At 42.8% G+C, this 17,394-nt stretch overlaps 1 protein-coding gene across 2 annotated transcripts in view; it reads right to left on the bottom strand.

The window, feature by feature from the left end:
• KATNIP (katanin interacting protein) overlaps nucleotides 1–17,394 on the bottom strand; it is a 297,865-nt gene that overhangs the window by 235,114 nt on the left and 45,357 nt on the right. For both annotated transcript variants that reach the window (XM_073647803.1, XM_073647802.1), the window contains one exon: nucleotides 11,537–11,610. In XM_073647803.1, coding sequence (XP_073503904.1) covers nucleotides 11,537–11,610 — 74 coding nt within the window. The remainder of the gene's footprint in view (nucleotides 1–11,536; nucleotides 11,611–17,394) is intronic.

Raw genomic sequence — 17,394 nt, forward strand, 5'->3', positions numbered from 1 at the left:
TCTATACGGGCCATCATCATCGGGCTCGCCATCTTGGATGGCAAATAGATTTGTAGTGTAAAGATTTAAATGTAACCTGGCTCAAAATGATGAGAGAAGTGAGCTTGTGTCTGCAGAAAAACAAAATCATTCTAAAAACAACCTATTTTAGGAATAGGAAACACTGGAATCTGATGACTCTACATCTTAAAAAACTACTTGTGCTTAGAGTAGCAATGCCACCAAAGAGCAGAGATGCCACCAAAGAGCAGAGATGCCACCAAAGAGCAGAGATGCCACCATAGACTAATCTCATACAAGGTCAAACTGGCTGTTGGGGACAGATTTCTATTCTACATCACTACTGACTACATTTGTGAATATTAGGATCTGTCGCCAACCTACAGTGGATAAGGAAAGTATTCAGAATTTTTTCTCATTAAAGTACATTCTGCACCTCATCTTGACTGAAAAAAAACAGAAATGTAGAAATTTTAGCAAATTTATTAAAAAAGAAAAACTGAAATATCACATGGTCAAAAGTATTCAGACCCTTTGCTCATACACTCATATTTAAGCTACATGCTGTCCATTTCCTTGTGATCCTCCTTGAGATGGTTCTACTCCTTCATTGGAGTCCAGCTGTGTTTAATTAAACTGATAGGACCTGATTTGGAAAGGCACACACCTGTCTATATAAGACCTCACAGCTCACAGAGCATGTCAGACCAAATGAGAAACATGAGCTCAAAGGAACTGCCCAAGGAACTCAGACAGAATTGTGGCAAGTCACAGATCTGGCCAAGGTTAAAAAAGAATTTCTGCATTACTCAAGGTTCCTAAGAGCACAGTGGTCTCCATAATCCTTAAATGGAAGAAGTTTGGGACCACCAGAAGTCTTCCTAGACCTGGCTGTCCAGCCAAACTGAGCAATCATGGGAGAAGAGCCTTGGTGAGATAGGTAAATAAGAACCCCAAGATCACTGTGGCTGAGCTCCAGAGATGCAGTATAGAGATGGGAGAAAGTTCCACAAAGTCAACTATCACTGCAGCCCTCCACCAGTCGGACCTTTATGGCAGAGTGGCCCGACGGAAGCCTCTCCTCAGTGCAAGACATATGAAAGCCCGCATAGAGGTTGCTCAAAAACACATGAAGGACTCCCAGACTATGAGAAATAAGATTCTCTGGTCTGATGAGACGAAGATAGAACTTTTTGGTGATAATTCTAAGGGGTATGTGGGGAGAAAACCAGGCACTGCTCATCACCTGCCCAATACAATCCCAACAGTGAAACATGGTGGTGGCAGCATCATGCTATGGGGGTGTTTTTCAGCTGCAGGGACAGGACGACTGGTTGCAATTGAAGGAAACATGAATGTGGCCAAGTACAGAGATATCCTGGATGAAGACCTCTTCCAGAGTGCTCTGGACCTCAGACTTGGTCGAAGGTTCACATTCCAACAAGACAATGACCCTAAGCACAAAGCTAAAATAACAAAGGAGTGGATTCAGAACAATTCTGTGACCATTCTTGACTGGCCCAGCAAGAGCCCTGACCTAAACCCAATTGAGCATCCCTGGAGAGACCTGAAAATGGCTATCCACCAACGTTCACCATCCAACCTGACGGAACTGGAGAAGGTCTGCAAGGAAGAATGGCAGAGGATCCCCAAATCCAGGTGTGAAAAACTTGTTGCATCATTCCCAAGAAGACTCATGGCTGCACTAGCTCAAAAGGGTGCTTCTACTCAATACTGAGCAAAGGGTCTGAATACTCATGACCATGTGATATTTCAGTTTATTTTTCAATAAATTTGCAAAAGTTTCTACATTTCAGTTTTTTTCAGTCAAGATGGGGTGCAGAGTGTACTTTAATGAGAAAAAAAATGAAAAACTTTTTAAAATTTACCAAATGGCTGCAATGATAGAAAGAATGAAAACTTTGAAGGGGTCTGAATACTTTCCGTACCCATTGTATATGGCAACTACAACCACAGCTTCAAAAAAGTTAGAACGCTATGTAAAATGTGAAGAATAAAGAACGCAATGATTTGGAAATCTCTTATAGCCATATTTTATTCACAAGAGAACATAGGACACAGATCAGAAGTTGTATATTAGACATTTTTCCCATTTCAATTGAAAACATGAACTAATTCAGAAATTGATGGCAGCAACACATTTTAACCCCTTAGTGACCACCAATACGTCTTTTTACTGACCTGCGAAATAAAAGAGTAGCATCCCCCGACAGGTGACAATTCTGTAACTGTCGGCTGTACACTATAGCTGACAACTTGCTGCTTGAGCCATGATCAATTTTGTCACTGACTATGGCCATTTAACCCTTTAGATGCTGCTGTCAAGACTACAGAATCTAAATAGTTAACAGAGTGTGGGGGCTTCCTCTTTAACTCCACCAACAACCTGAGATCTTGATCTTGTGGTCCTAATGTTTGCCATGGCAGTTCATGACCAAATAACGGCATTTAACTTTGCATTAATTCCTGAAGAGCACCTGAAGGGTTAATAAACTACCTGAACGCAATTTTTAATATGTTGAGGGGTGCAGTTTTTAAAATGGTATCACTTTTGGGTGGTTTTCAATATATAGGAACCCTGAAATCTCTGAAAAACTGAACAGGTCCCTAAAAAAGTGAGTTTCCTTGAAAAATTACGGCTACATTTTTAAGCTTTAAATTCATCGCCAAATAACGGCCTTAAAGTCTTCCAGCTATTTTGACCTGTTCAGAGAATAGAAACATTTAGGGGGTAAAAATACATTTCTTCATTCCTCTTATGCCACTTTGCATTAATTCCAGAAAAGCACCGGAAGGGTTAATAAAGTACCTGAAAGCAATTTTGAATATGTTCAGGGGCACAGTTTTTAAAATGGTATCAATTTTGGGGGTTTTCCAATATGTAGAACCCCCAAAGTCACTTCAAAACTTAATAGGTTCCTAAAAATAAAATATGTTTTGTAAATTTCCTTGAGGAAATAAAAAAGGACTGCTAACATTTTAGAAGGTTTAAAATTGTAACAAAACAAAACAACACTTTACAAATGGTGCTGATGTAAAGCAGACAGGGAAATATTATTTATTAACGTTTTTGTGTGGTATGAGTAGATGGATTAAAGGGATGATCATTCAAAGTTTGAAAATTGCAATTTTTTTAACACTTTTGTTAAATTACTGATATTTTTTATAATTAAGCAAAAAAACATAATCAACCTAAATTTACCATTATTATAAATTATAATGTGTCACAAAAAAAACAATCTCATAATCAATGGGATATGTTGAAGCATCTAGAGTTATTACTACTGAGATAATCTTATAAATGTGTCCCTGCTGTGTACTGTGTAATGGCTGTGTCTGACCATACGGGAACATGGTCTGATCATACCACATCTCCTGGGCAGGGGATGAAGCAAAAGAGTATAGAGACATTACACCATGGGATCACAGCTGATTGGTTAAAAACAGGCAGTGAAATGTTTAACCTCACAGAAACAATCAGCTGTGATCTCGTGCTGTAATGCCTGTATACTCTTTTGTTTCCTTTTTGTTTGGTATGATCAGACCATGTCCCTGCACGGTCACACACAGCCATTACACAGTACACAGCAGGGGAACATTTATAAGATTATCTCCGCACAGGAACATTTTATTTAAACACATGTAATTGTAGAAATTATTATTATTCCAAAATCTATTGATTTAAATCAAAAGGGAAAACCCCTTTTAAGTTTTATTCTGCAGTTTTGCATATGCTATGAGACAGAACTAGTCTGAAGCAGCATCTCTCCCCACAAACTAGTCCTGATCTTCTAATCTCACCTCCCTGGACAATTAACAGCTTGCATAGAACACTTGCTATGGTAGAACCATGCAGGCTGTCAATCATGCCCAGGTAGACAATATTAGAAGATCCGAGGCAGGATTAGTGTGCAGGATGAGATTTGTTGGCTATACGACATACCTGGTCTTTTATGGGGCAATGAAAAAGAAATTTAGGGGCTTCAATAGGAGGAAAATAACTTTGTAAGGTCTGCAAAGTTGCAAGATATGCTCTTCTGTGACCCTGCCGAATATTACTATTTTTTTCCTTTATGGGGGAGCAATTAGAACTTCTGCTATGGGCTCCATGATTTCTATGTACACCCCTGACTTGTGGATTGCACGGTGAATTGTGTTCACAGACAATGATTTTATGGAAGTATTTCTGATCCTATGCAGCAATTTGTATGATCGAATCATGAATGTCTTTAATGCAGAGCCACCTGAGGGACCAGTGATTACGAGCATCCAATATTGACCAATGGTCTTTTCTCTTGTGCACACAATTTTCTCTAGTATCTCTGATCTTTTGATGATATTATGTACTGTAGATGGTGGGATATTCAAAGATTTTAAAATTTTAAGTTAAACATTTTTTCTGAAATTGTTACACAATTTTTAGATGTAGTTGTTCACAGGTTGGTAAACCACTGAGCATCTTTGCTTCTGAGAGACTCTGACTCTCTAACATGCTCTTCATATACATAGACGTGTGACTTAAAAGGGAATCTGTCAGCAGATTTTTGCTATGTAATCTGAGGACAGCATGATGTAGAGCCTGAGACACAGCTTTTTTGAATGTGTCACTTATTGGGGTATGTGCTGTGATTTCAATACAATAAATGCTTTATCACCAGAAGATTATTACTGATGGACTACAGCTCATGTGAGCCCTGGTTGGACCACTCCCCCTCTTCTGAATAGCAACTTGTGCATGCAGAGCCTGGTGTGGAAAGGGGAAGCTTTCTGACCTCTGCTACATCTACAAGTTCTGATTGTGTCACAACTGTAGCACCCAGTAAACCAAGTGATAACATCATTGGAATCAGGGTCTCTTTTCCTACATTATGCTGCTCTCAGATGAGGTAGCAAAAACCTGATGACAGGTTCCCTTTAATTGAAAGCTGAATTGACCTTGCAGCTGTATCTCATCAGTACCACTTACATTTCCAACCTTTTGTTAATCCTGCCTCAACTATTTGAGATGCGTTGCTGCCATCAATTTTTAAATTGGTTAATTTTTTCAAGTGAAATTCTGATATTTGTTCTATGTTCTGGGATGAATAAAAAATGGCTATAATAAATTTTTATATTAAAATTTTATATACACTACATTTTGATTCTAAATAAAATCTTCTAAAAGAGTACCGGATTTCACTAATTTTTGCATTATAAGGTTGGGACCCTATTCGTGCACCTAATATACGCAAAAGGAGTGCTGTTCTTCCCATCATATATCACAGCAGTGTGAGCAGCCTCTTCTTACCTCAGCCGCATGGTACCTCCAGTAATACAGCAGACATGGTGACCAACGATGCGAGCAGCCTCTTAGCTGAGCACCTCTGGTACATCCAGTATTAGATCAAATAGGGTAGACAACAGTGTGAACAGCCTCTTCTTACTGCAGCCCCCTGTTATCTTCAGTATTAGATCAGATAGACAGGGTGGACAGCAGGGTGAGCAGCATCTTCTTGCCTCAGCCCCCTGGTATCTTCAGTATTAGATCAGGTAGACAGGGTGGACAGCAGTGTGAGCAGCATCTTCTTACCTCAGCACTCCTGCTATCTCCAGTATTAGATCAGATAAGACAGGGTGAACAGCAGTGTGAGCAGCTTCTTACCTCAGCACTCCTGCTATCTCCAGTATTAGATACAGGGTGGACAGCAGTGTGAGCAGCCTCTTACCTCAGCACTCCTGCTATCTCCAGTATTAGATACAGGGTGAACAGCAGTGTGAGCAGCTTCTTACCTCAGCACTCCTGCTATATCCAGTATTAGATACAGGGTGGACAGCAGTGTGAGCAGCTTCTTACCTCAGCACTCCTGCTATCTCCAGTATTAGATACAGGGTGGACAGCAGTGTGAGCAGCCTCTTACCTCAGCACTCCTGCTATCTCCAGTATTAGATACAGGGAGGACAGCAGTGTGAGCAGCCTCTTACCTCAGCACCCCTGCTATCTCCAGTATTAGATACAGGGTGGACAGCAGTGTGAGCAGCCTCTTACCTCAGCACCCCTGCTATCTCCAGTATTAGATACAGGGTGGACAGCAGTGTGAGCAGCCTCTTACCTCAGCACTCCTGCTATCTCCAGTATTAGATACAGGGAGGACAGCAGTGTGAGCAGCCTCTTACCTCAGCACCCCTGCTATCTCCAGTATTAGATACAGGGTGGACAGCAGTGTGAGCAGCCTCTTACCTCAGCTCCCCTGCTATCTCCAGTATTAGATACAGGGTGGACAGCAGTGTGAGCAGCCTCTTACCTCAGCACTCCTGCTATCTCCAGTATTAGATACAGGGAGGACAGCAGTGTGAGCAGCTTCTTACCTCAGCACTCCTGCTATCTCCAGTATTAGATACAGGGTGGACAGCAGTGTGAGCAGCCTCTTACCTCAGCTCCCCTGCTATCTCCAGTATTAGATACAGGGTGGACAGCAGTGTGAGCAGCCTCTTACCTCAGCACTCCTGCTATCTCCAGTATTAGATACAGGGTGGACAGCAGTGTGAGCAGCCTCTTACCTCAGCACTCCTGCTATCTCCAGTATTAGATACAGGGTGGACAGCAGTGTGAGCAGCATCTTCTTACCTCAGCCCCCTGCTATCTCCAGTATTAGATCAGTATATACACTATACGCACATCTTTTTACAAGTGAATATAGGGGTGGAGCGTTGTACTGCTCACAGGCACCTGACCTACATTCTATGACAGGTTTCTGTCAGTTTAACAATGTGGCAGCCATTTTTAATTCTATAGTGATTACGTCACTAAACAAAATGATTGTGATTTGCCAATTAACCCCTTAGTGACCGGGCCAAATTTTTGAAATCTGACCAGTGTCACTTTTTGTAGTAATAACTCTGGAACGCTTCAACATATCCATTGATTTTGAGATTGTTTTTTTGTTACACATTATACTTTAGGATAGTGCTAAAATTTAGGTCGATATGTCTTGTGTTTATTTATAAAATTATCAGAAATGTTACAAAAATGTCAAATTTTCAAACTTTCAATGATAATCCCTTAAATCCAGATAGTCATACCCCATAAAAACATTAAGAAATAATATTTCCATATGCTTTACACCAGCCCCATTTGTAAAATGTTGTTTTATTTTCTTAGCATTTTAGAAGGTTTAAAATGGCAGCAGTAATTTTTCATTTTCTCAAGGAAATTTACAAAACCTATTTTTCTTTTTTTAGGGACATAAGTTTTGAAGTGACTTTGGGGGTTCTATATATTGGAAACCCTCAAAAGTGATACCATTTTAAAAACGGCACCCCTCGACATATTCAAAATTGCTTTCAAGTACTTTATTAACCCTTCAGGTGCTTTTCCGGAATTAATGCAAAGTGGGATAACAGGAATGAAAAAATGTATTTTTACCACCCAAAATATTTCTAACTTCTGAACAGGTCACTATTAGTGTTGAGCATTCCGATACTGAAATATTGGGTATCGACCGATATTCGCTGTATCGGAGTTCCGATACTGAGTTCCGATACTTTTACAATATCGAATACCGGAATTAGAAGTTCACATAATGCCTGCGCTCTGCAGTGTCTCTGAAGGATGACAAGCTGGATGGCAGCGCTCAGCTGCAATCCAGCCTGTCATCAGAATGCCATCCCAGCGTGGGAGAATTCTCCTGCTCAAGCGCTGACATTACATTATCTCCCTTACATTACAATTAAATGGAATAGCAGGAATTAATATTTTTTTAAGACGTTAATGCCACAGCCATGGTGGTTGTGGCATTACAGTGGTTGCCAAAATCGATGGGAACAGTGCTCACAGTGAAACATGAAAAGCCGGCAATTCAGCAGTGGTATATACCGGTACCCGACAATTTAGAACAGAAAGAATAGAGCTTCACACATAGATTAGATAGATAGAAACATGTCAGTCACATATATAATAAGTACAGTGACAGTGTTGGTTACTCTACTTGTCATTTAGTGTTAAAGGATTTATTTAAAAAAATAATAATGTTTTCACGCACCGTCTCTTTAAAAAAGCCGGCCGGCAATTCAGCAGCGGTACCCGACAATTTAGAACAGAAAGAATAGAGCATCACACATAGAGGAGACACATAATCTGTGTCTCCTCTTGGGAGGAGACACAGATTAGATATTAGAAAAAACTTTTTGACAGTTAGGGTGATTAACGAGTGGAACAGGCTGCCACGAGAGGTGGTGAGTTCCCCTTCAATGGACGTCTTCAAACAGAGGCTGGACAGACATCTGTCTGAGATGATCTAGTGAATCCTGCTTTGAGCAGGGGGTTGGACCAGATGACCCAGGAGGTCCCTTCCAACTCTACCATTCTATGATTCTATGATTCTATGTCAGTCACATATATAATAAGTACAGTGACAGTGTTGGTTACTGTACTTGTCATTTAGTGTCAAAAATTGGCGTGGGGTTCCCCGTAATTTTAGTCTCTAGCGGAGGTTAAGCAGACGGCTGGGGCAGATGTTTAAAGCCTGGGAAGGGGGTAATACGCACGGAGCTTCCCAGGCTACTAATATCAGCCCCCAGCTGAATACCTAGCCTTTACTAGCTATTAAAATGGGGGACCCCCCCAAAAAAATGAAGTGGGGTCCCCTCTATTTTAATAGCTAGCAAAGGCTAGGCAGACAGCTGGGGGCTGATATTAATAGCCCAGGAAGGGTGCCATGAATATTGGCCCCCTCCCAGGCTAGAAACACCAGCCATCAGCCGTCCCAGAAATGGCGCATCCATCGATTTGGGTAACCACCTCCCCCAATACATTCTACATTATTGTTAGTTGTTTTCCTTCATGTAGAATTAACCTACAAGGAAAGAAAGGGTTTATTTTCATTCCGATATTTGTGTCCCATTGACTTGCATTGGTTTCCGGTATCGGAATCGGCGATATCCGATACTTTTTGGGTATCGGCCCGATCCAATATTTCCTGATATCGGAAGGTATCGCTCAACACTAGTCACTATAGCTGGAAGACTTTAAAGGGGTATTCCCATCTCCAATATACTATCCCAATATGTAGTAGGTGTAATAATAATAATATTAGCAAATATCTCCAATTAGAAATGTAGTATAGTATTTTTGATTCGCTATGTCTCTTTCCTCATGTGCAGGCATTGCAGGACCTTATGTATCCATGGTTAAGATCACTGATAAAGTGACAGATAGTTATCTAGCTGCTAGTGGTTGTAACCGTGGATACCTAAGGTCCTGTATCGCCTGCCCATGAGGAAAGTGACACAGCGAATCAGAAAAACTATACTAATTTCTAATTGCAGGTATTTGCTAATATTATTATTATTATTACACCTACTACATATTGGGATAGGATCTTGGAGATGGGAATACCCCTTTAAGGCCGTTATTTGGATATGAATCAAGACCACATGATCAAGATCTCAAGGTGCCGATGGGGTTAAAGAGGGAGCCCCCACACTCAGTTAACCATCTAGATCTGGGATGTCAAACTTAAACACACAGAGGACCAATATGAAAAACTTGGACAAAGTTGCGGGCCAAACATTATGCAGAGTAATGGGTCCCCCATACAGAATAATGGGCTCCCACATAGTCCTCCAGACAGAATAATGGGCCCCCCATAGTCCTCCAGACAGAATAATGGGCCCCCCATAGTCCTCCAGACAGAATAATGGGCCCCCCATAGTCCTCCAGACAGAATAATGGGCCCCCCATAGTCCTCCAGACAGAATAATGGGCCCCCCATAGTCATCCAGACAGAATAATGGGCCCCCCATAGTCCTCCAGACAGAATAATGGGCCCCCCATAGTCCTCCAGACAGAATAATGGGCCCCCCATAGTCCTCCAGACAGAATAATGGGCCCCCCATAGTCCTCCAGACAGAATAATGGGCCCCCCATAGTCCTCCAGACAGAATAATGGGCCCCCCATAGTCCTCCAGACAGAATAATCGGCCCCCCATAGTCCTCCAGACAGAATAATGGGCCCCCCATAGTCCTCCATACAGAATAATGGGCCCCCCATAGTCCTCCATACAGTATAATGGGTCCCACATAGTCCTCCATACAGTATAATGGGCCCCACATAGTCCTCCATACAGTATAATGGGCCCCACATAGCCTTCCATACAGTATAATGGGCCCCACATAGCCCTCCATACAGTATAATGGGCCCCACATAGCCCTCCAGGCAGTATAATGGGCCCCACATAGCCCTCCAGGCAGTATAATGTCGCCACATAGCCCTCCAGGAAGTATAATGGGCCCCACATAGTCCTCCAGACAGTATAATGGGCCCCACATAGCCCTCCAGGCAGTATAATGGGCCCCACATAGCCCTCCAGACAGTATAATGGGCCCCACATAGCCCTCCAGACAGTATAATGGCCCCACATAGTCCTCCATACAGTATAATGGGCCCCACATAGTCCTCCATACAGTATAATGGCCCCACATAGCCCTCCAGACAGTATAATGGGCCCCACATAGTCCTCCAGACAGTATAACTGGCCTCACATAGGGGTGGCGATTCTGGTGTCAAGGGCCAAATATAACTACCCTGTGGGCCAGATTTGGCCCACAGGCCGGAGTTTGACACGTATGATCTAGATGCTGTAGTGACAGCAGCATTTAATGACAGAGCTGCCGGTCCCTTCTTCCACCAGTGTGTGAGACAGCAGACGTCATTACATTGCGCTGGCTGTACGGATAGTCCGTGCACCAGAAAACGGTGCAGAGCGAGTATGTGGATTGGTTTTTTTCCACTGGTATATAAAAATAAATTTCAGTCTATTGGTTAAACCGTCCACAACAGTCAGAGTCTCTCATGTGGCCCCTCAGGAAAATTAATTGCCCACCCCGCTCAGCTGAATGAGATGTTTCTTACAGGAAGCACACGGATTTCAGCAAGTGTCATGCGATGAATGGTGCAACGATAGAAAGTTCTGCAGCTAATCTGCCACATGTGAATTCACCCCTTAAGGTATTTTCTAGACATGAATCTGATGACAGGTTCTCTCTAAAGGTATCTATCAGAATGAAAAATGGTGAACAGCTGCTAACATTACAGAAACAGCATAGGACGTCTGCCCTAAGACTTCTCATTGAATACAATACTCCATTGTCCTCACTTAGAACAAGTATTTGGCCCAGACATGCTACCTTCATCAGGACACAGCAGGCAGTTCAGCTCTGAAGTCTTTTAAGGAGAAAGCAGCAGTGGCTTTTTATAATAGCAGAAAATAACCCAACATGGTAATTTGACAGAACTTTGCACCTACGCCTGCTCCTTTTCTCAGTGGTCCAGGCTGCCATACTGGCAATGAGCATTTACCTACAGACAAAGTGAATGTTATGGCCTGCTCTGGGGACAAGGCAGATGAGAACTAGAAAATTATACTATTTTGCAAAATCACTTAAAATTACCCATACAGAAAAAGATAATGCAGCTTCCTCCATACAATAGCAGCTTTCTAGTGAAGAAATGAATCGATTACACAATGGCGCAGTTACCTCAATTCCATAAGAGTGATTCTTTCAATAGCTTGTGAGACGACTCCTTCCTTCTCCTCTTGTGCAGATGAAGACTGTTTAGAATAAAAGGAACAAGATCTGACTTTATATGGACCTTTCTATTTGCACCCCCCAATAATGGCAATTTCCAACAGTGTATATTTTGATATATTAGCCATGTGGCACCCTGACCAGATCACCATCCTGAAGAGCCAGTGCTGCTGTCATCACTGTTGGACAAGCCCTTAGTAATGACCCTGGGGTGCCGTCTCCCGTGTTACGTCAGTCTTGGAACCCTTTGCTACAATCTCTGCCGCTATGCAGTGCTACACCTGCACCAACGACAGCATTAGGGGATGCAGATATGGTCTAGTCCTACATTAGTCTGGCTAGGACTCGTGGTCCCACCCAGACAGAGACGATGTCTAGCTGCTGGGTGCCAATTATCTGGTATACTCGGCTCTGTGCTGAGAGCCTTGAGCAGGACCACTCGCTATTTAGAACACCAACAGCAACTTCTACCCGTCAGTTATAGCTTGTTACTCCCTTGGTCTGTAGCTTTGTCTGTCTCTTGCATCTCCTGTTTATTTCCTGACCTTGGCTCGTTTTCTGCATCACAATTATGTCCATGACTTGGACCTCCTGGTAACGACCCAGCTTGATAACCCTTCTTTCTGCTGGCTCGCTCCACCAGCAAGCAGCCATACCATGGATGTAATCCAGGGGGCCTTGCGTCAGTCCAAAACCCTGTATAGGGGTTAAAAAGTGAAGGCCACCTGAGACCTGGAAAACCGAGTGGCTTGTGCAAAGTCTGTCCACAGAAGCCCTATTAGGAGCTGCCAGGCTACCACGATTACAGCGCCATTACATTCCGCTGGTCTATTGACATAAACAATGTCATGTGACCACTGCAGCCAATTAGTGGCAAATGATCAGCTGAAGCCTCAACACACACAAAAAAAAAAATAAATTTTAGCAGAAGAAACACGGTCTCATTTTGTAAAGGTTAACCCCTTTATCCCCCCAAGCCTCTTTTCACCTTCATGATCAGGCCAAATTTTACAATTCTGACCACTGTCACTTTATGACACAATATCTCTGGAACGCGTCAACGGATCCCACTGATTCAGAGAATGTTTTTTCGTGACATATTGCATTTCATAATAGCAGTAAAATGTATTCGATATGATGCGTTTATTTGTGAAAATATCTTGTATTTGGTGAAAATTTAGCAATTTTCAAATTTTTAATTTTTATGCCCTTAACCCCTTCCCAACCTTAGACGTACCTAGTACATCTCGGTCGGCAGGTACTTATCGACCTTAGACATACGTCACGGCTAAAATGCGGCATCGCAACCCTTGTCCCAGTGATCACATTCATCTTCTGGCGCCATCCTCAAGCAGGGGACATGGCGTCGTCCCCCCGGGGGGTGTCGCCGCCCCCTGTAACTATGATCGCTGTGATTGGCTGTTCAGAATTGAAGAGCTAATCACAGAGTTTCCTGTGTTTCAGGCAGATTGCCTGATACAGCACCGATCATACGCTGGAAATCAGTGTAAGAGCACCGATCATAGGCTGGAGGCTAGCAACGTCGACGTCACCAGGGCCAGCTCTGATTGGTGCGATCGACGATGACGTCCATAGATTCCTGATTTTGTGGCGCAATCAGGAATCCAATTTGATACCATGGGCCTCACAGAAATTGACTTTTTCAAAGTCTTTTCCTCTGAGGAATTTGTAAACCTCATGGTGGCCGAGACAAATTTGTCCACCCAGAAATTTTTGTCACAAAACCGCCCTTCATCATTTTCTATTTGGACCCCTTCAGATGCAGAAGAAATGATAACATTTTGGGGCCTTGTTCTTCACATGGGGTTAGTGAAGAAGCCAGAACTTTGGAAATATTGGAGTGTTGACATTTTGTATAACACTCCAGTGTTCCGCATGGTTATGACCCATAAGCAATTTGAGGCCATCCACAAATTCTAGCATTATAATGATAATGCACGGTGTCCTCCCCGAGAAGACCCCAACTTTGACCGACCTTCCAAAGTTCGGACGGTCATTGAACACATCAGCAACAAGTTCTGCAGGACATCTGCATGGATGAGTCCCTAATACATTTCAAGGCGAGGCTTACATTCCGACAGTACCTGCACAGTAAGAGGGCCTGGTACGAAATTAAGCTGTACAATCTGTGAGAGAGTACCTCAGGGTACACCCACAAGTTTAGAGTTTATGAAGGGAAGGACTCCCGGATTATACCCCCTGATTGCCCCTTGTCCTGGGAGTGGGAAAATGGTGTGGGATTTGGTGCACCCACTGCTGGATCAAGGTTATCACCACTACGTGGATAACTTTTATACCAGCATCCCGCTGTTGAAGTCCCTCTCTGTGCGAGGTACCGGAGTCTGCAGTGCTGTCTGCAAAAATCAGAGAGGACTCCCTAAGGCTGCGTGTCCACTATGCGTTTTTCAAGCGTTTTTGCCGTGGAATTTCCAAAGCGAAAATGCTTATAAAAACGCTTGGTAATACGTGCCCCATGGCCCCAATGATAATACGCATGTGCTGTGCACATGCTGCGGAAATTTCCACTGTGGATTATCATTGCGGAAAAATCCGCAGCATGACCATTATTTTTGCGGAAACGCGGCGTAATTGCCGAGATTGACTTGCATTGAATCGCATAATATCCGCATGACTACATGTGCACATGCGGATGGTACCCAGGTCTGGAGAAGAGGAGACTCCTGTTAAAAAAAAGAATTTAAAATAAAAAATAAACATTATAATAACCTTCTGATGGCCTGCGGTCTTCTCTCCGGTGCGTCCTGGCTCCCCGATGGCTCGCGATGGTGTAAAAGGACCTTCCATGACGTCATTTAGTCATGTGACAGGTCACGCAACCGCTGACGTCGGTGGTCGCGTGACCTGTCACATGACTAAATGACATCATGGAGGGTCCTTTTACACCACCGTGAGCCGCCCAAGACACCGGACGCACCGGAGAAGGAGACCGGGGGCCATCAGAAAGTGAGTATAATGTTTTTTTTTGTTTGTTTGGGTTTTTTTTTTTTACAATTTTTATTCTTTTTTGAACTATTAACTTGGTCACAGTATATAAATCCATGCCGGTTGCATGGATTTATATAGTGTGACCAAGTTGTCAAGCACTTTTCCAAGTGATGCTAAAATCCCTTGGAAAAGCGCTTGATAACCCGCATGCGAAAATGCATGCAAAAACGCTTCTAACTGGCAGGAAAAATGCATGTAAAATCCGCATGTGTTTTTCCTGCCAGGGAGATGCAGAAAAAAAAATCAGCAGCATTTCTGCATTGTGGGCACTTAGCCTTAGACGCTAATTGGGCAACTGCTCAGAAAGGGTAATACTCCATATGTGGGGGAAAACTACCTTTTTTGAGCACAGCAGGGCTCAGTAAAAAGAAATGACATTTCATTACGCAGACTTTGATGGAATGGTTTGTGGGTGTCATGTCATGTTTGGAGAGCCCCTAATGTTCCTAAACAGTAGAAACGCCTCACAAGTGAATCTATATTGGAATTGATCTAGAGTTTTCCTGGTATGTGAATTTTATAATGTGGTGGCATATGTAAATTGTATAGAGTGCATCAGGTTGACTTACATGAGCTGTGTAGGGTGCATCAGGTTTGCATACGTGAGTAGTGTAAAGTGCATCATGTTGGTTTACGTGAATTGTGTAGAGTACATAAGTTTGGCATATGAGAGTTGTGTAGAGTGTATGAGGTTTGCATATGTGAGTAGTGTAGAGTGCATCAGGTAGGCTTATGAGAGTTGCATAGAGTACATATGGCTGGAATACGAGAGTAGTGTAGAGTATCAGGGTGGCTTCCGTGAGTTGTGTAGAGTACATAAGGTTGATATACGAGAGTAGTGTAGAGTGTATCAGGTTGGCATATGTAAGTTGTGCAAGTCAGATATAAATTTATTAGTCCATGGATGTGTGGTACAGCATTCTTTTATACACAGGCCAGGTTTGTCGGGGAAGGTGTCGCATTGCCGAATGGTGTCCTTTCTTATCCCCCTTCTGTAACACACTCAGCATCTTTTTTTGCGACCTTCCTGTCTTTGAGGTTTAAGGGACCTCACCCTAGAAAATGTTGGTCTTGTATGATACGACCACCTTCAGTTCCGAAAGTACTAGGGCCCGCTCTTTCCTGACTGCCAAAGATTAGGGACTTTATCACTACCTCCTGGAACTGAAAGTACATACCGGTCTGGCCTGCAAATCGTGATAGCACAAGAGAGTTCTACATTGCCATCTGTACGATGTGCACGACCAGCTTCTTGTACCACACCTTGGCTTTTTTCATGGAATTGTACAGCTGGAGGACTTGATCAGAGAGCTCAACTCCTCCTCCCCCCATGTTTTTCTTGTATCCCAGGACACAGTTTGGTTTGACGACTTGTGTAGAGGTACCTTGTACAGTGCTGTGGGTGCTGCCATCATCTTGTATGGTGGTCAAGAAAAGGACATCCTCTTGTTCTTTTACTTGACCACCAGTGTGTTGTCGCCACCCTTTCTGAGCAGCAGCCAATTAGCATCTTCGGGAGGCCTCTCTGATTTTTGTGGACTGTGGCACCACAAGGCCCAGCACAGTACGACAAAACAGCACAATGACCGGTCTCTGGACTCTGATTGGTGCAATCGGCGTCATCGTCCAATCGCACCAAATCAGTGCTGGGCCTGGTGATGCTGGTATTGCTAGGCTCCAGCCTGATCGGTGCTGTTACAACACCGATCATAGGCTGGACCCCAGTGTTTTAGGCAATTTGATTGCCTGAAACACTGACTTTGCTGTGATTGGCTGTTCAGACATCCAATCACAGTGATCGTAGTTGCAGGGTGTGCGACGAAATCCCCCGTGATGACGAGCCCAGGTGCCCTGCTGTTAGAAACACCAGGCACCTTAATGCGATCACCGCAGTCACGGTGCCACATTTTAGCCATGACGTACCCAGTAAGTCGAAGGTTGGGAAGTCATTCCCTTCCATAACGTACTGTGTACGTCCAATTTCGGGAACGGGTTAACCCTTTAATGACCAGAGCATTTTCCTTTTTTGCATTTTCGTTTTTTGCTCCCCTTCTTCCCAGAGCCAGAACTTTTTTATTTTTCATTCAATATGGCTGTGTGAGGGCTTATTTTTTGCGAACGAGTTGTACTTTTAAACGCCATCACTGGTTTTACCATATTGTGTACTGGAAAACGGGAAAAAAAATTCCAAATGCGGTGAAATTGCAAAAAAATAAAATAAATAAAAAATAAAAAAATGCAATTCCACAGTTGTTTCTTGTTGTTTTTTTTTACCACGTTCACTGAATGCTAAAACTGACCGGCCATTATTATTCTCCAGGTCATTACGAGTTCGTAGATACCATACATGTATAGGTCCTTTTTTTTATTTAAGTGGTGAAAAAAAATCCAAAGTTTGCTTAAAAAAAAAAAAAAAAAAACGGTGCTGTTTTCTGAGATCCGTAGCGTCTCCATTTTTTCAGGATCTGGGGCCGGGTGAGGGCTTATTTTTTGCGCCGAGCTGACTTTTTTATTGATACCATTTTGGGGTAGATCTTTTGATCGCTCGTTATTGCATTTTACCGCAATGTTGCGGCGACCAAAACAAACGTAATTCTGGCGTTTGGAATTTTTTTCTCGCTACGCCGTTTAACGATCGGATTAATTTTTTTTTATACTGATAGATCGGGCGATTCTGAACCTGGCGGTACCAAGTATGTGTTGTTTTTTTTTATTATTTTATTTTGAATGGGCCAAAAGGGGGGTGATTTAAACTTTTATATATTTTTTTATTCTTTTAA

Source organism: Phyllobates terribilis, unplaced genomic scaffold, assembly GCF_046119375.1.
Source record: "Phyllobates terribilis strain yellow unplaced genomic scaffold, ASM4611937v1 Scaffold_9__5_contigs__length_417890890, whole genome shotgun sequence".
Taxonomy (NCBI): Eukaryota; Metazoa; Chordata; class Amphibia; order Anura; family Dendrobatidae; genus Phyllobates; species Phyllobates terribilis.